At 45.1% G+C, this 22,990-nt stretch overlaps 1 protein-coding gene across 1 annotated transcript in view; it reads left to right on the top strand.

Moving 5' to 3' along the window:
* The first annotated feature begins 44 nt into the window (after positions 1-44).
* The window catches only part of herc1 (HECT and RLD domain containing E3 ubiquitin protein ligase family member 1), a 45,653-nt gene continuing 22,707 nt past the window's right edge, over positions 45-22,990 (top strand). The window contains exons 1-36 of the mRNA XM_071539163.1: positions 45-147; positions 787-960; positions 1,083-1,197; positions 1,719-1,839; positions 2,234-2,405; positions 3,587-3,953; positions 5,026-5,146; positions 5,319-5,370; positions 6,222-6,493; positions 6,892-7,107; positions 7,305-7,425; positions 7,805-8,042; positions 8,354-8,526; positions 8,786-8,941; positions 9,032-9,138; positions 9,228-9,338; positions 9,425-9,595; positions 9,920-10,159; positions 10,666-10,749; positions 11,457-12,016; positions 12,810-13,455; positions 13,774-14,047; positions 14,156-14,366; positions 14,478-14,644; positions 14,886-15,002; positions 15,519-15,765; positions 16,355-16,476; positions 16,613-16,818; positions 17,340-17,608; positions 18,472-18,524; positions 18,645-18,845; positions 19,216-19,390; positions 20,142-20,409; positions 20,765-20,978; positions 22,017-22,276; positions 22,770-22,897. Coding sequence (XP_071395264.1) covers positions 45-147; positions 787-960; positions 1,083-1,197; positions 1,719-1,839; positions 2,234-2,405; positions 3,587-3,953; positions 5,026-5,146; positions 5,319-5,370; positions 6,222-6,493; positions 6,892-7,107; positions 7,305-7,425; positions 7,805-8,042; positions 8,354-8,526; positions 8,786-8,941; positions 9,032-9,138; positions 9,228-9,338; positions 9,425-9,595; positions 9,920-10,159; positions 10,666-10,749; positions 11,457-12,016; positions 12,810-13,455; positions 13,774-14,047; positions 14,156-14,366; positions 14,478-14,644; positions 14,886-15,002; positions 15,519-15,765; positions 16,355-16,476; positions 16,613-16,818; positions 17,340-17,608; positions 18,472-18,524; positions 18,645-18,845; positions 19,216-19,390; positions 20,142-20,409; positions 20,765-20,978; positions 22,017-22,276; positions 22,770-22,897 — 7,232 coding nt within the window. The remainder of the gene's footprint in view (positions 148-786; positions 961-1,082; positions 1,198-1,718; positions 1,840-2,233; positions 2,406-3,586; positions 3,954-5,025; positions 5,147-5,318; positions 5,371-6,221; positions 6,494-6,891; positions 7,108-7,304; positions 7,426-7,804; positions 8,043-8,353; positions 8,527-8,785; positions 8,942-9,031; positions 9,139-9,227; positions 9,339-9,424; positions 9,596-9,919; positions 10,160-10,665; positions 10,750-11,456; positions 12,017-12,809; positions 13,456-13,773; positions 14,048-14,155; positions 14,367-14,477; positions 14,645-14,885; positions 15,003-15,518; positions 15,766-16,354; positions 16,477-16,612; positions 16,819-17,339; positions 17,609-18,471; positions 18,525-18,644; positions 18,846-19,215; positions 19,391-20,141; positions 20,410-20,764; positions 20,979-22,016; positions 22,277-22,769; positions 22,898-22,990) is intronic.

Raw genomic sequence — 22,990 nt, 5'->3', positions numbered from 1 at the left:
TGGAGAGGACAGCTGCCCTGTTGGTCGGCCGCTGCCTGGGTGGCATGCTGCAGGGAGCCCCGACTTCGCTTGAGGAACAGGATACCGCTTACTGGCTCAAAACCCCCCTCTTCAGCAATGGCCTGGAGATGGATATCCCACAGCTAGGTAGGGAGAGGACACACAAATTGCAGTAATGCTGAGTTCATGAAGTGCTTTTCATATTCAAAGCGTTTCAAAATGTTGATTACTAGCATGGTCAGGGTACAGCTGAGTCTAACAGCTGTGGGTTTAAATACCAGCAGGACCCCTGCAGTAGAGCTGAACAATTAATAAAAAAAAAAAATGTCCCAATTGCAGAGGCTGCAATTAAAGCTTAAGAGACACGGGCATCTAAAATGGATTTTTAGTGCTGCTGGTAGTCTTTGGTCCATGAATCAAGTACAATATTGGTGAAAACCTCAAACTCAGTAAATCCTGCACACTGACATCTATTTTCTTTTTTAACAAAATAATTTTTCTTTACATAATTTTTCTAGTTCTAAAAAAATGTCTAAAACATTTATGTTTTAGAACATAGAATATATGAATCGCAGTTTAAATCACAAATATTCTAGCCTGCAGGACATTGTACTCTGTTGTACTGTCTGTTCAGTGTCTTTGGGCTCTTTGTCCTGTTTTTTACTGTGACTAATAAAGATGGATGCATTTCTCATTTTTGCCCTCCTTTTATTGTTTCATTATTCATGTGTTATTTGCTGGCTGACTTGTTGAGCTGATGACTTTTTGTTCCCTTGTGTCCTTCAGACACCTGCATAAGCTCATTGTTGGAGGCAGCGCTGTCTGGTAATGAGGAGCAGAAGCCCTTTGACTGCACACTGCATCCCGACATGAGTGTCCTGGTGGATCTGGCCCTGGGCTCTACTAAAGAACCCAGCAACAGCCTCTGGATCAACATGCAGGACTACGCCATCAGCAAAGGTCTATCTTGGGACTCGGCACATAATTAATTCTATTTTCTCTATGCTAGAAGTAGACTTGAAATGTGTAACATGTAACTGACAGTATACTGACTGCATGGATGTTGCATTATTCTGTTACAGACTGGGACAATGCATCTCTCAGTAATGAGTCCCTGTTAGACACAGTGTCTAGGTTTGTGTTGGCAGCCTTACTGAAGCACACAGGTCTGCTGGGCCAAGCCTTTGGAGAGGGAAGGTACTATAACATTTGATACACACACACATACAAAAATACTTAAATGTATTGCATGGTGTTTAGTAAGGCATTAACAGTTTTCATAGTGTTCCATTGTACTAGCCCAAATTACATTTTACAGTATATAACCACTGCAGGGTTTTTCTATGCTCCTAAAAGGTTTATGGTGGAAAAGTGCTCTCAGTGGTGTTGTCACTATCCTAACTGTTGTGCGGGGATGAGTTTCGCTGAATAATTCTGTCCCCTCACCACAGCTTTCGTCAATAAGCCAACCCATCCTTAATGCGTATGAAAGATAGAATAATCCTCTTTACATAAATATTACCACAAAGAATACAGAGTAAAGCATCAAATTTGTTCTTGGTTGTGTATTAAATTTAAGGGGGTGGAGAACATCAATATTTAAAAAAAAAAAACTATGCAAGAGAAGCACTGTGAATATTGTGCATGAACTTGTAAGCAATATAGGACTTGTTATTACTAATCAGTATGTTTTGTTTTGTTGTTTTTTTCCTGATCAGGTACCAGCCTTGTAAGTCCCTGGCAGAGGTGTATCGAAGTGTATATAAGGTGCGAAACCGCCTGCTGGCCTGCAAGAACATGGATTTCATCCAAACCCACTCCTCTTCACGTGAGAGAAGGGTGAGTAACCAAAAGTCACATACACACACACACACACACACACACACGTTTGCATTCACCTTTAGTATGTCATCTCTGACTTTTCAGTAATGACGTATGGCTAAAAAGTATCTGAAACTGACAGAGTAATAATAACTAATAATAATAATAACTTTATTTGTATAGCACTTTTCTAAAAACAATGTTTACAAAGTGCTTTACATACAGTAAAATCCAACAAACAAATATGATGTAGACAGGTACAACTAAAATTAAAAAAAAAAAAAAATTAAAAAAAAAAAAGTAATATTTCCGATGTACCTCAATGTTTTGCTCTTTAATTTTTGGCACTTATGCAAATGCCTGCTTTATGAATGAATTTGTAAATGCACTCATGGATGTCATTTGATTACAGATTTCAGACAATCAGGACTCTCTGGACATGGACCCGCAGGAGCACTCGTTCACACGCACCATCGATGAGGAAGCAGAGCTGGAGGAGAGGGCCGACCGGGAGAGAGAGGAGGGTCACCAGGAGCAGGACGACGAAGAGGAGGAGAGGGACCACGAAGTGATGACAGCTGGAAGTAAGTACATCTGCTTGGAGTGAGCACATTCATATGCTTTTCAATGTGCAAATCATTAGGACTAGTAACCTAATTTGAATGAATTATTCATGCCTCAGTTCCCTCAAGACCTAAAAAAATCCTTCTTTAATCTGTCTCCTCCTCTTCATTTTCATCTCTCCTACATGACCCACCTAGGCTTTTAATTGCCTTCCTCTCCCAATCGTGATTGAACAAATCGTTTGACTGTCAAGATATGCTGGTCCCACCCTTTAAGCCACCGAAAGCACACAGTGGGGACAGAATCTTCATTTCGAATGGAGATTCTGAATGTATTTAAATTTTTCTAATTGTGAGGGCAATTTTGCAGTCGTCAGGGGCCACTGAAGCAAATTGAATGTAAAGCAAACACTGCAGTTGGCCAATTGGTTTCATGGAAAGAGCAGGTGTTCCTACTCTGTGTTGATCAGCATGTATGTAATCCTACCAGCATCCAGCATGCAATCCTCCTGAATGTTGAATGACATACTGAGCAGGCGTACACACTCACACATTGGTGGAATTAGGTGCACTAAAGGTACTTGTCAATTTATTAACCCTCTTCAGCGTGATATTTTAGACAATATTTAAAAGTGTTAACTTTGGAGTTTTCTGCCAGACCTGTGGTAGCTGCAGATGTCATGTAAGAAAATCCTTAAAAATGTTGAGCAGGTTGTATACAAGATCATTGTTTATCAGACTAAGAACTGCTGCATACTTTCAGCCTTACCACTTCCTCTAGCTTCTGACCCTGAGCCTTTAGAGGCATATCTTCTCTGAACTTCATAGGTAAAAACCGGCTCTTGGATGCCATTAAGGCTCTACGTTTGAGTCTATACTATATGATACTGCTAATGCCATTTTTTTTATAATATCCACAGTACATGTAAGTGTAATAATAGACTAGATTTAATTATCAGCTTGCTTCAGATTTGTGGCCTCTAATGATGCGAGGATGAATGTGGCTGTAATCAGACCAGGCTTTCTGATGTAATGCAGTGTTGCATGGGTTTAGGCTCTGAAGCCTGATGAACCTGTGTGGTGCTCTCTGTGGCTGCAGCTTGTCCTCTAACCCAGCACCCTGTCTGTGTGTTGTTGTTTTTGTGTGTGCGTGCTTGTGTGTGTGTTGCACAACACAGAAATCTTTCAATGTTTCCTCTCAGCGCGGGAGGCAGCTCGCAGTCGGGAGAGAGAGCGGGCCAGCAGCAGCACAGGTCTGGGCTCCGGCTCTGGGTCCAGGAACGGAGGAGGCGGAGGAGGCGGCGGAGGTGGAGGTGGAGGTGGAGGAGGAGGAGGAGGAGGAGGAGAGGAGGAAGCCATTCCGTCTCAGGAGGAGAGGAGGGGCAGTGCGGGTCTCCCAGAGGGCCAGGACCTTTACACAGCAGCCTGTAACTCCGTGATCCACCGATGTGCCCTGCTGGTGTTGGGGGTGAGTCCTGTGCTGGGGGAGCTGACCAAGCAGAACCAGGAGGAGTGCCAGGCTCAGTCGGCCAGCGCGGGAACACAGGAGTGTCTGAGCTTCATGACCAGGTCAGAGCACTGTCAGTGTCTGAAACTGGGGGGATGCTAAATCAATCATGCTAAATTAATCATGTGATGATTATGTGCTGTAAAAAAATACCCACCTTAAAAAGTTTTTCTTAAACCTAGCGAATAAGATCTGCAGATGGGGATAAGATGATTTCCCTTGTTTCCAGTGCATATCAACTTGTTTCAAGAACTCCTGAAGAAAATTGAACTTTATTTTCATCTCAGCCCAGAATTGGCAGAATTCTTAGGTTGAAAATTGTGATTTTAAGACAGTTATGAGACTAAATGACTTGTTAAGATGGACATTTGTGCAGTGACAAGAAACCCTTCGCCAACGTGTTCCCTATAAGCTTGGTGCAACAGGTCAGTAATGTTATCTTTGCAGTCACAGCGCCATTTTCCATATCCAATAGAGTTCAAAATACAGTACAGTATGATATCACTAAACCTCCTTCCACCCATTCTTTTCTTGATGCAAGTCCAAGTATAAATGTCTGAGCTTAAAAAAAAAACTACTAATCGGCTCACCCACATGCTGCAGCGTATGTCTGTTATCAGAAGAAGTTTGCTGATGCCAGGTTTCTGGAGTTCACCTGGAAAGTCTGACCCACTTCTGACTTGTTTCAACAAGTTTTATCTGAGCTGTGACCTATACACCACATTCCACTTGGAGCACCATGAACTTGATAGTCTGGTTACTTCTGTAGGGTCTCAAGCACCTGTACAACTGCCGTTGTGAACTAGTTAACACCTGGCCTATATAGAATGACCCAGTTTCACAGTGTCAAGCATACTGGGAAACCTATATTATGTATTGTGATTGTTAAGGAGTGATTTCTCATACTGTTTAACATAATGTTTGACCAATGACACACTTTGCATTCTACGATAACCATTCTATTGCAACTTGCACTTCATGCCATAATAGTAGGACTTGTTTTCACTTTACGTGGCATGTTCCATGGACTAAAATAATTTTACTGTATCTTGTATAGTTCAGTTACAGTTGTAAGCAGTTGCACTGACATGATGAAGAGATTAACCAAGTACTGTGATGTGTTTGTGTATGTAGGAGTGAGAGTCTGAGTGCAGAGAGTCGTTCGGTGCAGAGCAGCCCCAGCTACAGACTGATGAAGTCCAGGAGTGAGTCGGACCTTTCCCAGCCAGAGTCAGACGAAGAGGGCTACGCTCTGGTAAAGCACACACACATATTCTGTCACACAGACATAGAACACACACACACACACTCATATACGCCTGTCTCACCACATAGGTATTTTTGTGTATATGAAGTGCATGCCAAGAGTTGACAACAGTGTAGTGATTTGAATGCCATATTGGGTTTGTCTCTGTTTTCTCTTTCAGAGTGGAAGGAGAAATGTAGACCTGGACTTAGCATTCTCTCATAAAAAGAGAGGTAACAATACTTTATACGAAATGTATCTATTTTTTTTTCAAGTAAGGATGATACTGGTTTTTCAGTTGTCGTCTATCATACATTACTCTTGTCTCTCTGTCTTTTGATTTCTGTGTGGATAGTTTATTTGCTCCTTTTGGGGCAGTTGAGCCCCAAACACAAGAGGAGCTCCAAGCAAGTAAACGATGGCATGTTTCTTTCTCTTGTTAAAGCCAGCTCATACCTCCATAACTGTGATGCCCCCCCATTCATCTATCACAATGAGGGCCCACCTTTGAGCCTAAATACTCCATATTCTGTCTTCTTCGTAGTGTGCCAATGTTAGATAAATACACTCATCACATGAAGAGTAAAGGGGAATTAAGGACATAGTTGTGCCTATTGTACAAATAACAGCTCTCTCTTATGCTTGGAATGTTCTGGTTATTTTGCACAATGGTGGCACATATCTTATGAAGAACCTGGTTTGTCCTGCTGAATAGATTTCCTAGAATTACCAGTTGCACTTTTAAAGACATCATCAGTACCGATACTGCAACTTAAGTGGTTTCAGTCATTATATTGAGACGCCGGCCCTGCTTACCATTTCACTTCTCGACTGCAGCATTTTCTTCCTCAATCTGGTATTGGAAAACAATGCACACATTGTAGATGAATTCTTAATGGCTGATGAAGGCTTGTGCCAGCATGAAGAATCAGTATTTGGCTCTTGGATGAACTCTCAAAGAGTAATAATGCATTGCATTACATAGCTCTTAAGTGCTTAAAAGCAACTTAGTCCATCCACCAAAAGAGCGATCCTATAGGTTTATGTATCTTAAAAGCTGTTTTCCCTCTGCTCCTCCACTCAGGTCTGCTTCACAGCTCACCAGACTCTCTGGCTGAGTCGTGGTTCCGGGCCAAGCTAAGCCGCCAGCGGAGCTACAGCTCAGCACACTCCTATGAAGAGTCGGACCTGGACCTCAGCCGCTCACTGGGCGTCCATGCTCTCATTGACAACATGGTCAGCTTTATCAGCGGGGATGTGGGCCTGGCCCCAGCCTTCAAGGAGCCAGAAGAAAGCATGTCCACCAGCCCTCAGGCCACAATCATGGCCATGGAACAGCAGCAGAGCAGGGCGGAGGTGAGGGTGAAGTCATTGTCTCAGGAATGGCTGTGGCTCAGTCTGCCTACTCTACTCTGAACTGAGACACTTTTCTTGGTATAATGTCATATGAGAATAAAATACACACTGATTTTTTGACAATGCACACCAGGGGATATATTGATATTCTACTGTATCATACGTTGGGATGTGATCAGGAACACAAAAGAGCACGGTAATCTCCCACCAGAAATGAATGGGCATAGTGTAGCCAAAAAACCTGAAATCCTGAAGAAAAACATCCCTGTATAAGGCACTAAGTAGGGTATTGTTCACACCACACATACACAGGATTGACAGTGATTCAAACCCTATTAAACCCTATTAAACCCTAATTAAAACACCCAGTTGACCAGTGTGATGTGTTGTCTCTCCAGTTGCGTTTGGAAGCGCTCCACCAGATCGTGGTGCTGATCTCTGGCATGGAGGAGAAGGGCAGCCAGCCTGGGAGTGCAGGCCGGTCCAGCACCGCCTTCCAGTCCTCCTCCCTGCTCACCTCCGTCAGGTTGCAGTTCCTGGCTGGCTGTTTTGGCCTTGGCACAGTAGGCACCGGAGGGCTGAAAGGAGAGAGCGTCCAGCTACACCACTACCAGGTATGAGGCTGGTCACATGCTGATGGTTGTAGGGGGTATACTTCCATTTGTGGGTTTTGGTGATGGTTTAACACATTTTCAGCCAGGTTTAATGGCTTGAGAAGCCTGACTGTTTACTATTGATTTGATTTACTAAATAACAATATTGACCATGATTTGCATCTATGCCCTAACATACCAATGCTCTTTTCTTGCAGGATGGTGTAAAAGCAGCTAAGAGGAGCCTCCAGATGGACATCCAGACAGCTGTCCATAAGATCTACCAGCAGCTGTCTGTCACACTGGAGCGAGCACTGCAGGCCAACAAGCACCACATAGGTACAACAAACTGGTTTAGTCTAGAGCCCCAAGAATTATATGAATGCTTATGTGCCAAAATGATGCAGAAATGCTTAAGATACATATCATAGTCAGTTATCACAAAATGCCATGACATTAACTCACAAAAAAATTCAATTGGCAGCTTTACTTATAAGTGGATGTGGACTTGTGATCTGCTTTCACTTGTTCTTTCCAATTGGTGCATGTCTATGAGAAAAAACAAGAGGAGGGCAACTTTCAGAACTGCAAAACTGCTTAATTATGCTCATTACAGTGGATTGAAAACGCTGCAATACTCATGACCTGATCTTCTTGGATAAGTTTTGCCATCAACATGCCTGACCCTCCTGCCTTTGCCTTTCCTTCCCCACCCTAGAAGCCCAGCAGCGCCTCCTGCTGGTGACTGTCTTTGCTCTGAGTGTGCGCTATCAGCCAGTGGACGTGTCCCTGGCCATCTCCAGCGGGCTGCTCAATGTGCTGTCCCAGCTCTGTGGCACAGAGACCATGCTGGGGCAGCCCCTCCAGCTGCTGCAGAAACCTGGCGTGTCCCAGCTCAGTACGGCCCTTAAAGTGGCCTCCACACGCCTCCTGCAGATACTGGCCATTAGCACCGGGTAAGAGATGGAGATTTAAAACTAGAGGATTGGAGTAGGTGTGACATTAGTATGCTGTGAAACTGAATATGAACCAGTACAGAGATAAGATGATAAGTGATGATTATTGATGTTATTTATGTCTTATTGTTAAGCAACCATTTTATAGATTCTGTACCCTCAGACATTAAAAGAAGCTGAATGCAAAGAAGTGCTATTCTTTTCCTAGATAAGTTCAGTTTTGTTCAATCATTCCACTGAGTCTCTTGCCAGCCTCTAAAATATGGAACACATGATCTAACCAAAATCTCTGTCTCTCCTTGGCTTTGCAGGACATATGCAGACAAGCTGAGTCCTAAGGTGGTCCAGTCCCTGCTGGACCTGCTCTGCAGTCAGCTGAAGAACCTGCTTTCTCAGGCAGGGGTTAGCCTGCTCTCTGCTGGAAAGGACCAGGAAGACACCAAACAAGAGGACAGTGCTGACTCTGAAAAGAAAGACTTGAGAGGTGATGAAGCAATTTGGTCTCATTACCCACTTTGGCATAGCAGGGTCCAAGTTGGACTTGCTAGTCCCCTGGCCAGTTAAAAATGTAAAATGTACAATACAGGGTCAAAATGTTTGTGACCATTATTGCATTCATGTGTGTCATGTGTTTTGATGCTCTGGATTTGACATTTACCCCTTTTAAACAACTCAATGAAGGGAAGTTTGTTTATTATTACATGTAATGTGTTGCCAGTAATAATGTTTGTTGTATCCTTTAGCTCTGCTGCGCAAGCAGCACACTGCAGAGCTGCACCTTGGAGACTTCCTAGTCTTCCTAAGGAGAGTGGTGTCCTCCAAGGCCATCCAGTCCAAGATGGCCTCCCCAAAATGGACTGAAGTGCTACTCAATATCGCTGCCCAAAAATGCTGCTCAGGTACAACCAACTTGTGTAACATAACCCAGATAAAGCTCTATCAAAGAAAACATATATCAGCCTCTCACACTGTCTGTCTATTAATTGTAGGGGTCCCTCTGGTGGGGAACTTGAGAACCCGGCTTCTAGCTCTCCATGTTTTGGAGGCTGTCCTGCCTGCTTGTGAGGCCAATGTGGAGGATGACCAAATGACACAGGTACTGTATCTTACTCAGTTTGCTCTAAACTAAGTCCACAATAACAGACTGTTGTCAGTCAGCCAGCTGATATGTGTGTTTTCCTCTAGGTGGTGGAGCGCCTATTCTCCCTGCTGTCTGACTGCATGTGGGAAGCTCCCATCGCTCAAGCCAAACACACCATCCAGATCAAAGAAAAAGTGCAGGAGCTCAAACTACAGGTGCACATCCATCCATCCTCCTTTCTTGTCCATTTTCCTGAATATCATTAGTTGTTTGAGTGACTGACAGTTGGATTAATCCATAGGGAGAGGCAGAGGAGGAGGATGAAAATCTGCCCATCCAGGAAGTGTCCTTTGACCCAGAGAAGGCTCAGTGCTGTGTGGTGGAGAACGGCCAGGGACTGACCCATGGCAGTGGGGGCAAAGGCTATGGCCTGGCCTCCACTGGTATATCTTCTGGATGCTACCAGTGGAAGGTACAGTATTGCCATGCTGGGACGTGAAGCTATCTACATAAGCTGCAAGAAGAATTGGATAAGCCAGTCCATTCAGAAGACGTTATCATCATCTTGCAGTCAACAGTTCTATATTTTTGCCCATACATTCGTGTTACCATTTCAGGAGCCTTTTTTATATATGAGATTATCTTAGTGTATACATCAGAAAACTGAATTAATTGCGGATTAGAGGATATATAATACAGACAAAGCATTAATGTTTTTTACACAAAGGTATGAGCTAGCTGTGTCTTGATGATGTCCGCATGCATTCATTCATCTCATGTTTTCTCACCCTTGTAGTTTTACATCGTGAAGGAAAACCGTGGCAACGAGGGTACATGTGTGGGCGTGTCACGATGGCCTGTGCATGACTTTAACCACCGCACCACGTCGGATATGTGGCTCTACCGGGCCTACAGCGGCAACCTCTATCACAATGGGGAGCAGACGCTGACCCTCAGCAGCTTCACTCAAGGAGACTTCATCACCTGCGTCCTGGACATGGAGGCCAGAACCATCTCCTTTGGCAAGAACGGAGAGGTGAGAGGGGAGGAATGAACCTCACTAGTTCAATATCAAATATCAAGCTCAACTACTCAACTGTACAGATGTAAAGACTGATGTTGTACTCATGTGATATGGAACTGTCCCAAAGTGATCAAATCTCTGTAAGACTTGTTGATCTGTGTTTCATATTTATCTTATTCTAAAAGCCTTTTGTGTGCGCTTCAAAGTCATACAATTGTAATAAAAATAGATATATTTATAAAAAATATATGTATTTCCAAATATCTATGTCCCTCATCCTGCACAAACCATAAGTCTTTACCATTTTTAAACTTTCCTAGCTGTATAAAGTCCCTTCCCTCTATTATGTCTCACCCCCAACCCACCCCCTCTGCCAAATCACACCTTGATTACAGGGGATTAATGGCTCTGGACAAAGACACACTCGTGTGTACATGCATACACTTATGATTATACATCTCATATACACAGATGCTCATAGGTGTGTCCACTGAGGCCTATGATTACTGTTTCCACAGGAGCCCAAGTTAGCCTTTGAGGATGTGGACGCCACAGAGCTTTATCCCTGTGTGATGTTCTACAGCAGTAACCCAGGGGAGAAGGTAAGAGATGGAGAGAATGTGATTCATTAGAAGAGAGAATGTGATTCATTACACATAAAGTGACGAATTGTCTGATATGCAAACTCCTTCACACTCTACATAAGAGCAGCGTGAGTCATTTTATCTCTGTTGCAGAATTCACTTGGTTATAGGTACAGCAAGTTAGATTTCTGCCCCATAGCACAAAATGACCATAATATATCTTTGGTGGGTTGATTGAGTTGATGATCAATACCAGTTACTCAGCGATTACTTTGCCAGGTGCTGAGATTTATGGCTTTCAAAACTCTCTTTCTGGCCCGTACGTAATGAGCATTTTCAACTGTTCAATGATGGAGGACAGAACAACAAGCTCACAACCAGCTTATAACAAATTACGCTCTCAAGTCTGTGTGTGTGTGTGCGTGTGTGTGTGCATTGATGCCATTAATTTGACTTTAGGGTCTAGGCATATACCAATAATCCTGTCTTTCCATTTGCAACTAAATCCTTTCAAAGGACATCATGCTTGACATCAGTATACAGACTTTTACTATGATAAATCACTGTATTCTGCCACCTAGTGTTAGATATGAGAATGTGGCTCTCACCTCTGCCTATTTTAAATGTGCAAGTCATCGCTTTCGAAGTTTAGAGTTTTATTTCCGGCTTTAATGTTGCCACTGCATATATATATATATATTTAATTGACCTTTGAACGTTACTAGGTTAAGATCTGTGACATGCAGATGCGCGGCACACCCAGAGACCTCCTGCCCGGTGACCCGGTCTGCAGCCCTGTGGCCACCGTGCTCGCCGAGGCCACCACACAGCTCATCCGCATCTTACATCGCACCGACCACTGGACCCACCGCATCAACAAGACCATGATTGAACGTCTCCACAAGATCAAGCCTTGCTTCAGAGAGTCGGCCAGTGCGGCCGGCAGCGGCGGGGGTCAGAGGCTGAAAAAGAGCCGCTCTGTGCAGAGCCGCGAGGAGCACGACGCCCAGAGGGAGAGCCACGACACGCCCACAAGGACGGAGGAGGACAGGGGTCGCCACGGACGGCAGCACGGCCTGGGGGAGCTGTCGGAGCACCACCTGAGAACGCTGTGCACAGAGGTGTGGCCGGTGCTGGCGGTGATCGGGGGGGCAGACGCAGGCCTCCGTGTAGGAGGGCGCTGCGTGCACAAGCAGACAGGGCGGCACGCCACCCTGCTGGGCGTGGTGAAGGAAGGCAGCACCTCGGCCAAGGTGCAGTGGGACGAGGCAGAGATTACCATCAGGTACCGGGTGAAAAGAGTTAGGCTTTGGCCACATTTCCGTCCAATGGAAATTTCTTTCTGTAGATTTAATTATATTAGCCTTTTATATATTTTTTTCTATGTATTCCAAAGTGTCATCTAATTGTGAATTTATCTTTGTTTCGCTGCTGTTGGGTAAAAACTATGTGACTTCAGTGTTGACATGTTACACATGAAGAGAATTTTAGGCCTATGAATCTGGTTATAAAGGTTCTAATTATTTTCAATAAGAAAATAAGCCTTCTTAATTCCTAGAAAGAGAGAGATCGTCCAACAGCAGTGCTCTGCATGACGTTCTGTTCTGAAGTATCGATGGCTATTCATGTGAAACGTGCTGTGGTGTAGGCATGCGGTTATCAGCAGTATGACCACATGCCAGGAGAAATGTGTTTATAAACACAGATGGAGTTGAATGAGTTGAGTGATTTCTGAACATTTCTTCACTGGCTGTACACTGTGTTAGCCTCTTTTAAACACTTTTTCCACATCCTCTGCACTGCTTTTTATCACAATTTTTACCATCAGGTTTCCCTTCATCAAATTCACTGTTTTCATATCCATCCGCTGTTATTTTTCCCTTTTGCATCATTATTAATTAGTTCCCCTTTGCATGTCCAGTAACTCACCAAACCGCATGGTTTCGTGTCATACTCTCACATACCATCTTTTAATTTGTCTTTGTCATGCATGCTATGCTCTTTCTCTCCTGTCCTTTCCCTCACTTTGTGTTTCCTTCCCTTGTCTCTTTTCACTCTCTCACTCCCTTCTATTAAAGCTTCCCAACTTTTTGGTCGCCTAGTGACACTCCACTGTACAACCTGGAACCATGCGAGCCGCTGCCCTTCGACGTGGCACGCTTCCGTGGCCTCACTGCCTCGTTGCTGTTGGATCTCACCTACCTTACCAGCATCCACGAGGACACCGCCGCCAAGCTCAGCGCACGACGCCACGACAAGAAGCATCGCAATGCAGCCTCCACCGGGCATGAAGTGACCAGTAACGAAGATAAGGCAGACAATGAGGGGCACCACCGTAACGAACCCAAAGACAGCATTGGAGCCTCGTCCAACACAGTCCCGATTACCACAGCCTCCGACCTGCGTGTGTCCCACAGCCTGGATGAGGTCAAAGCACATGTGGCACCCAACTCAAAGTCAGAGAGCGAGATCTCTTCTGTGGTCAGTGCTGGAGTGGGGGGGAGCGAGACCCTCTTCACTGCAGCTCCTCACACCCCTGCTGAGGGGAACAGGAAGAAGGGCCATGAACATGGCGCCCGCAACCATGAGCCCTCTCCTTCATCTGCTACCACCCAGTCAGAGATCCACGCTGTGCAGCTGTCCTACCTCTACCTGGGGGCCATGAAGGCTCTCAGCGCCCTGCTTAGCTGCAGCAAGTATGCTGAGCTGCTGCTCATACCAAAGGTACCGCAGCCTGTTAGGCTTACTCACACAATGGCAGTTACAGTACTTACAGCCACTTTAGTTGTTTTGCATAATGACAATACAGAGAAAAAGAGCAGTGGTTGGCACCTTCCTTGTCTACTTTTGCTCATTATAATTTTTATATAATTGAAATAATTAGAACAATTGAAGATGGATCAATCGTATAGAAACAACTGGCTGGTGTGAGTGAAATCCAATACACTCTTGAATACCAGAAACACACATTTTTTTCAGATTTGTGATCCAGTTCAAATATTGTCTGATTTATGTTAACTTATTGGCTCTTCTTACATCAAGGTTCTACCAGAGGCGGCCCCCAGCGGGCACAATGCTGACCTCAATGCCGGACCCAGCGGCAGCACAGCTGCCACCTCGCCAGTGTGCCAAGAGGAGGTGGAGATGCGGGCAGCCCTGCAGTTTCTGATGCGCCATATGGTGAAGCGGGCAGTGATGCGCTCACCCATCAAGCGAGCCTTGGGCCTGGCAGACCTGGAACGGGCACAGGCCATGATCTACAAGCTAGTCGTCAGCGGGCTGCTGGAGGAGCCCAGTGGGGGAAAGGCCAAGCCTGGTGAGAAAATATACAGACAGTAGCTTGGTAATTGTTTATTAGAGCTGAGAGCCATTTCACTACAGAGAGAGCTTAGCTTTATCTTTCTTACCCTGCTATCTCCCGTAGGAGTGAGAAGTGAGCCAGAGGGTGAGGGGGAAGGGGTAGAGGGTGAGCAGCTGGCACAGACCCCAGTCACCACCAGCCCCTCTGCCTCCAGCACCACCTCCTTCATGAGCTCCTCCCTGGAGGACACCACCACTGCTACTACACCTGTCACAGACACAGAGACTGTCCCTGCCTCCGAGTCTCCGGGGGTCATGCCCCTCAGCCTCCTCAGGTCAGAACAGATGGATGCACATGTTGTCAGCCAGCTAGTGCTAATGATATGCCTTGTTTTTTAAGTATGATGAACTGAGGCGCTTATTTTAATGCTTCTCTGTCTTGACAGGCAAATGTTCTCCAGCTACCCAACCACCACCCTGCTTCCGACCCGACGAGCCCAGACTCCTCCAGTGTCCTCTCTGCCCACCTCTCCCTCAGACGAGGTCGGCCGCAGACAGAGCCTCACCTCCCCTGACTCTCAGCCCAGCAGGCCCCAGAACAGAACAGGGACCTGTAAGTATACCAGATCGCCATTCACATGCACATACATATTGTTGCTGTCCTGGTGAAAACCTTGAATGTCAAAAGCATCAACTTTTCAGAAGAGCAGCCTTGTTTTTAGCTTGACCACCATGCATTGTTTAGTTTTTACACAAACCTTAACCTCTATTTTTGCATGCTCTTATTGCCATATTCAAAGCTTCATGCCACATGTCTTAATGATTTCACTAATGGCGGTGAATGTTTCCTGCAGCCCTGTCGGACCCCAGCAGCAGACTGTCTACGTCTCCCCCTCCTCCTGCCATCGCTGTGCCGCTGTTGGAGATGGGCTTCTCCCTGCGCCAGATCACCAAAGCTCTGGAGGCCACCGGTCAGTCTCTCTCAAGCCCCCTGCCTAGATGGTTGTAACAGTATTCAGTTCAATTTAGCTTAATTCCTACCTAACACAAGTGCACAGTGAAGCAAAAATACTTTTTCTTTGGGTCGCATCACTTTCCAAACACAAGTAAGAAAAGAGCAGGGCCTACAGTACAATGAACAGTGCAACAAGACAACATAGTACAACAATGTAATGGTAATTTGGAATCAAAGTGTTGCATTATTAACAGTTACTGATGCAAGTAATTTAAGTATACTAGAAAAATGAGATTTGGGGATTAATCAGCAGGGAGTGCAGGATGTAGGTATTTACATTACAATTTTTTTTTTTTTTTTGGTGACTGGTGCACAGAATTTCAAGTATTACAGTATTAACAGGGTCCAAGAAGTACAGTAGGCAGGTATAACAAAGGGTAGAATATTCATTATCTCTCAACAAAAAGATTGAATTGACTAGTGCTTTAGTGTGTTGTGTACTGAGTGGTAGATGTATTCCCGTTATCCTCAGGTGCTCGAGGAGAGGCAGACGCCCAGAACATCACTGTGCTGGCCATGTGGATGATCGAGCATCCAGGCACCGAGGACGAGCATGACGAGCCTCACTCTGGGGGCGGCGGTGGGTCCGACTCCTCCTGTCCTGGGGCCACAGCTTCAGGTGGAGGCGGCAAATCCCTGGATAGGAGCTCCTACCTGTGCTCACCTGGAGACATAGCCAGCGCAGATGCTTCCGAAATGGAGGAGGGCTTCAGCGAGAGGTACAGTAGGGAAATTTGTCACTGAATAGACAACTTTGGAACACTGCTGTATTTTTGGCTAGTTAAAAGGTTAATCTACAGCAAAATCTGTTATGGAACTGCAGTAGTATAGATCTATTTTGTAATAAACAAATATTGCTATTCTTTATTGAAGTATTTTGATATATTTGTAACAATTAAACACACGCAGCCAACTAGCCAATGTTAGCATGGCTATCAAAAATGTCATAGTCATAAATGTATGAGCCACAGCCTGATCTGCAGGGTGCAGAACAGGATCCAGGAGAGAATCCTAGACTAGAGATGGAAGAAGTCTTTGTTAACTAGCGTTGGCTGTTAGCAGGCTCTGTGCTAACACTAATAAGCTAGCCTAGGCAAAAAGAACCAACTTATATAATTATGTCCAGCAAAAATGGTATTTTGAAAAGGAGCAAGGTTTTGCTCATCTAATATTTTTGGAAGATCAAAATTTTCATAATTATGTGTCAGATCATAGTCCAAATGCCTATTGATTATACTAAAGGCCATAAAGTTGTTTATCAGCACAGTTCACATTCAAAAATGAAGTCTATATTTGTGTTCTGTGTAGCCCTGAGGGTCTGGAGCAGGAGAGTGCGTCAGCCTCCAGCGGTCCTCCTGCAAGAGGCCGCTCTGCTGTCAGTAGGAAACACCGCTTTGATCTGGCTGCACGCACACTGCTGGCCCGCGCTGGTGAGAACATAACACACAAATATCTTTTCCATTTCCCCACACCTACCCTACACAAAGGGCTTCTCATCTTCAAAGTTGACTAATGTACATATCTCACACTTCCTCACCTCTCTTCAAATTTTCCCTTCCTTATAAGCCGGTCTATACCGCTCAGTACAGGCCCATCATAGTCAGTCTCGTCGCGAGGTCTCGGCCCTCCAGCAACAACAAGACCCCGGAGCCCTGTATGACTTCAACCTGGATGAAGAGCTGGAGATGGACCTGGACGAGGAGACCATGGAGGCCATGTTCGGCCAGGACCTGGCCAGTGACACGGACATTCTGGGAATGTGGATCCCGGAGGTACTGGACTGGCCAACATGGGTGTGTGTGATTTTATGCTATGGCCAGAGGGCTGCCATCACCATTCTGCTCTTTACCTGCCCTGCTTTACTTCTCACTCACAGATATATTCATATGTGCACGCTGAAATGCCAGCTATATTAGTCATATGTATGATATGAGACACCTACACCCACTTGCTCAGGCACATTGCCCCTGAAATCCCTCTGCAGCAATAGCTCTAACTGGCATGAAATGAAAATAAGATAAGTGGAGTTGACTAAAAACCTCTAAGATATTGAATAATTAGATGATGAATATGGATGCTGACAACTGGCTGTTGCTTGTAACTCATTATTAATCACTAATGCAAAGCTGACACTTTTCTGTTTGATTTATTGCATGGATGCTCTGCTGTTGTACTGAAACCTAACAACTTTGTCTTGTGTTTGTGTCTTGCGTATCCACGGCTGTGTGTCTCATTGTGTGAATACATGTTTGTCTCCCTGTATGTGAATGTGTGTTTCCCCCACACCTCGCAGCATGTGTGTGAGACAGAGGAGCGTGATGAAGTGGTGGTGTGTGAGTTGTGCGAGGCCAGTGTGGCCAACTTCAACCAACACATGAAGAAGAGCCATCCAGGCTGCGGCCGCAGCGCCAACCGGCAAGGCTACCGCAGTAACGGCTCCTATGTAGACGGCTGGTTCGGAGGGGAGTGTGGCAGCGGCAACCCCTACTACCTGCTCTGTGGCGGCTGCAGAGAGAAGTACCTGGCCATCAAGAGCAAGGCCAAAGTCCCCATTGTGGAGAGGTATGCTCTACTGAGAAATAGATAGTGAACAAGGATGGACACTGGTTTCCCAAAAGTATCTTAGCATTACGATTGTCTTTGCCCCATTATTACTTGGACACATCAGACCTGTGGAAGTGGTCTCCTCCCACTGGGTCTAAAACTGGTACATTGGGTGCTTACAAAGAGAAGGGAAACCAGTGGAAACTGCTTGCTATGAAGCAATTTTGACTTACCACAGTGGTATGTAATGGTGTTCTCTCTCAAGCCGCAATGAATTCCTAACAAAAAAGTGAACAAAGGCTAATTTTTGGCATGTCTTCCTACTAGCTGGCATTTCTACTCTTTTAAATGCTCCAGTGCTATAGAGTTAGTAGGAAAGTCACGCTAAACTTGGTTATCCTTGTGACATTTAAGACACCACTACTCCTGGGTTACCTGGGTACTCAGCTGTCAGCTTGTTTGGGAAGTTACATTTTGATGTCAGCTTTGGTGTGTGTGAGATTTGTTTACAATGTTAGAGCTGCAAGCTAGAAGGGTGACATGCAGAAAATCACTTGGTTTCATACTCCATTGTGGAATTGTGTCAGGAATCCATTGAGGTTTGAGAGACAGGCCTCTCTTCGGACCACTGTGGTAAACCAAAATTACTTTATGATCTGCAGTTTTTGCCACTTGCCTCTATAAATAGACAATGTGCTGGTTTCAGAGCCTTTGGAAGGTGTGGATTCCTAAGTCTACATAGGCTTGACATGTTGGGTTAAGTGCTATCATGCATTCTGTAAGCACAGCCATGGTCTTGACTCTCAGGTTATTGGCTTATGCAAAGGGATTGCAGCTGATGGCATAAGCTCATGTTATTGTATTCTGTGGTATGTATTCAGGTACAAAGGGCAGGCTCCTGACCTCTTGGGAAAGCAGGACAGCGTCTATGAAGGTAAGATGCAGTATGAGCACTTTGTTAATTTGAAATAGCATATCTGTTTCCTGCCATAATACCCCCAGAAGTATGTGTTTTTGTTAGATTTCCAATTGTGTGCGTGTGTCGCCCCTACAGAGGACTGGGACATGCTGGATGTTGATGAAGATGAGAAGCTGACGGGGGAGGAGGAGTTTGAGCTTTTGGCCGGCCCCCTGGGTCTGAGTGAGCGCAGGGTCGTCCCCGAAGCTGTCCAGTTCCCTGACAGTGACCCACTGGGAGCCTCTGTTGCCATGGTAACAGCCACCAACAGCATGGAGGAGACCCTGCTGCAGATAGGTGAGGAGGAGGGAAGGGGCGGGGGGTGGACTCATCCAATCATCTTGCCTTTTTGGTTGTGCCTACCTTTGCAGGGTCTGAAATTAACAAGCACCAAAGCATAAAATGTGTCTTTGATGGATAAATCAGTAATACAGTCTTAATACAGTCTTTCGTGTTTGCCTAACTTTGCCGCTACTGACCATCATACACTCTCTCTGACCATGAGCCAATCAAATCAAAGCAAAACACGGGGAACTGAGGGGACTCAATCGGTATTGGCCTTCAAAAACCCACATCGTCTGAGCCCTAATCACATAATTTATGGTGTGCAGCATATGTAATAGCACTGTGTGTGTGTGTGTGTGTGTGTGTGTGTGTGTGTGTTTAGGATGTCAAAGCTCAGTGGATAAGAGCTCGTCAGGCAGGGTGACCCTCGGGGAGCAGGCAGCAGCTCTCCAGAACCCTCATGACCGGGTGATGGCCCTGAGAAGGGTGACGGCTGCAGCCCAGGTGCTGCTGGCCAGGACCATGGTGATGAGAGCGCTCTCCCTGCTCTCTGTCAGGTAGGCTTCACTCACCACAGTCAGGACAACAACATGGCTACACACTCTCTCTGTGTGGCCTGTACGGTCTGCATTTATATTAAGCTCCATGCTCTCTTAGGTACTATGGGCATTTAATGGGTTTGTGTTTGTCTTATCATTGGATTCTCTAGCTGAGTTTCAGTCCAATTATTATAATGCAAAATGTATTGCAAAAAAATGTTTTACAGTCTCTGCGGCAGAACAGTTTTTTGCCAACAAAGAAAGTGTTCGATAAATAGCGATGGAAACACATTTATCAAATAGATAATAACGTATGCTTACATCAGCCTCGTTGCATTTCAACAATTCAACAGTGGCCTTGGTTATTCTGAAAGTTATTCTAATATCTGTGCACTACCACCTCCCAGAAATGTCATACACACTGCCACTTCCATGTAGGCTGTAAGTGCCCATTGTGGTTAGTTGGTGAAATACGCCCAACATTAGCTGACACAATAAAACAATAACAACTTGACCAATACTAATCAATTCTTGAAATACTCTGCTCTTTTTCCGGTTTCTATTTTTTTATGTCATTCAGAAAGCCAATTTATTCAGTTAAACTCAGCAGATGGATACGCATTAGATGGAAATAGAGCTTCTGTTTCTCTGTTACACAAATACATAAATTCTTTCCTCTCTCCTTCCCCCTCCCCCTCCCTTCTTTCTTCTCTTCCTCCTTCCTCCCCTGCTCCTTTTCTTTCTTCGTCCCTCCTTCCTTCCCTCCCAGTGGCTCTAGCTGTAGCCTGGCAGCAGGTCTGGAGTCTCTGGGTTTGACTGACATCAGGACTCTGGTCAGGCTGATGTGTCTGGCGGCAGCAGGCCGAGCTGGCCTTTCTACCAGTCCTACAGCAGGCTCCGGCCCCGCTGAGCGGTCCCGCGGAGCCGCCAAGGCTAGCAAACCCATCTCCTGTCTGGCCTACCTCAGCACAGCTGTGGGCTGCCTGGCCTCCAACAGTCCAAATGCTGCCAAGCTGCTGGTGCAGCTCTGCACCCAGGTAGACAACATTGGTCTTCAGCCTTGTACTTTTACCATGGCATGGCAGTCATGCAGTCAGAATATTTACTTGGATCTTAATCCACATCATGGCTTTATTGAGCTCAGTTCAGAGATCAGGTGTTCTTTTCTGTGCTGGCTGCCGGCCAGAGAGCTAATTACTGACTCGTTCCAGCCAGCTACTGCGTAAATGGTAATTTTGGTTTTTAATGTGAGCAGCTCCCCCAAATCTGTTCAACCATATTGATGTCAACAGCCTTGTAGCCGCACATCAGACAGACCTCCTCACTTTGTTTTAGTGCATTACATACCCGTGGGTCTTTGACCAAAGCCTTTTGGTTTTTTGCCATTTCCAGAACCTGATCTCTGCAGCTACAGGCATGAACCTGACCACAGTGGACGACCCCATCCAGAGGAAGTTCCTGCCCAGCTTCCTGCGTGGTGTGGCGGAGGAGAACAAGCTGGTCACCTCTCCCAACTTTGTGGTCACTCAGGCTCTGGTGGCCCTGCTGGCAGATAAAGGAGCCAGACTCAGACCTGCTTATGACAAGGCTGACATAGAGAAAAGAGGTTTGTAGCATTAGGAGAGCAGGTGATGGCGGCCATAATGCAGTTATGTTATTTCATCCATCTCTTTTCCTGTGAATTTTTTATCTCATTGGTCAATCGTTATGTGTCAGAATCATAGAATATTTCATATAGTATACTGGTAGTTGTTTGTTTGATAAATTGGTAGATCTTGGATTATGTTTGTCTAAATAATAGTTGTTACTGGGTTTGACATTTTCCCAGATTAAAGTATATTTAGTGTTACATTTATTTTATGATTAGACCATAATACATAATTCTATTTTTCAAATTTTAACCCCCATATTAAACTTCTGCAAAGTTTTATTGCAAAAATAGGCATGAACAGTTACCACAGTCTTGAATCTGAAATCAACTAGCCATTGGCTATATAGAATCTAGCTTTTGATCGCAATTGTAGACTAATTGTTTGTGAAAACGAGTGACGAGAGCTGCCTGGAAGGAAACCTGCAGGTCTCTGTCATCTGTAAGCTTAAGTAAAATCACCTGTGGTCCTGTATGATCGTCCTGCATGTTTTCCTTAGGCTAGAAGCTGTATTTGAATTAAACAGCTTATGTCATGTGCTTTGTGGAAATCAGTTTCCATGAATCAAGCTCTGGGGGAAATTGGACAATGAAATCTATTTTAATTTCTGCTTTGTTGTAATTTGACTCTAAACACAGCAGCAAACGGCATAATTACATTCAAAGGGACAGTGATTCTAAGAATATCAAGTTTTTCCACAAGTTTAATGTCAAGCCCTGTTGTCGTAATTGCTGGCCTAGATGTTAATCATTTTATAAAAATTAGCATGTAAATCTTCGTAATAATCGCATAGCTCATGAGATATGTCTGCCAAGCTTCCATGCAAACATGCCACCCAAAAGTGGGTCATGCTTGTGCTAGCTTGTCACTGTTTTCTCTTCACATGTCACCATTTGCTTTTTCTGTGCTTTTTGTTTTCTTTTGTGCCTTTTTTGTTTGTTTCCCTTCTCTCACTCACCGGGCGACCTTGTCACTTTTTGTTCCATGTCGAGCAGGTCTAATTGCGCATTTGTATGCCCATCCTTCCCATAATCCCTCCGCTGTAGGCCCTCTGGAGCTGGCCAACGCTCTGGCGGCCTGCTGCCTGTCCTCCAGGCTCTCTTCACAACACCGCCAGTGGGCCGCCCAGCAGCTGGTCCGCACACTGGCCGCCCACGACCGCGACAACAACCAGAGCCGGCCGCAGACCTTCGCTGACATGGCGGGGGACCTGCGAAAGTGCTCCTTCGTCAAGCTAGAGGCCCACCAGAGCAGGGTTAGTCACCATGGGGCTCAGGAGATTTCCCTGCCAGAACTCAAAATTGTTAACCCCTATAGACATCATGCTTGTGTATCCAATTCAATTTTGTATGTTTTTGGTATCCAGGTTGTTTTACCAGGGAACTTGAAGAAAGTAATGTGTTTCTAGCACTTCCAAGGTTCTTTCACAGCACTATTTTTTTTTGCAAATAGTCTCTAACCTCTAAATGTTCAGACTCAGTTCATCATTTTCCAGGAAGCTGATAATTGTTGTCCTTCAGACATTATAAAACTCTCTTGCTCGCTCCTCTCTCTCTCTCTCTCTCTCTCTCTCTCTCTCTCTCTCTCTCTCTCTCTCTCTCTCTCACACACATTGAGTGTCTGCAAGACACTTATCAATGTGTCTATATGAGCAGAAATTCCAAAATTGATCTAATCACATGGTATTTTGCATGCTGTCTGTCTTTCTGTTTGGTATTTAATAAAGGCTTACTCTGTGTTTCCTTCAGGTCATCACATGTGGTTGGTGCAGTAAGAAAGGCCTGTTAGCTACTAGCGGCAACGATGGGACGGTCAGGGTGTGGAATGTAACCAAGAGCCAGTACACCCTCCAGCAGACCTGCATCTTCAATAAGAAGTAAGGCTTTCTAAGGCACCACAAAGACCATATGTCCTATGTTCTACCTCCAGAAACCTCTGTGTGTTCTGGGAAACCACAGTATCTCATATT

The sequence above is a fragment of the Centroberyx affinis genome, unplaced genomic scaffold, assembly GCF_046629955.1.
Source record: "Centroberyx affinis isolate AG114_WGS23_722 - 3 ecotype Tasmania unplaced genomic scaffold, CSIRO-AGI_Caff_v1 ptg003418l_1, whole genome shotgun sequence".
Lineage (NCBI taxonomy): Eukaryota > Metazoa > Chordata > Actinopteri > Beryciformes > Berycidae > Centroberyx > Centroberyx affinis.
This window is presented reverse-complemented; position numbering and strand designations above follow the sequence as displayed.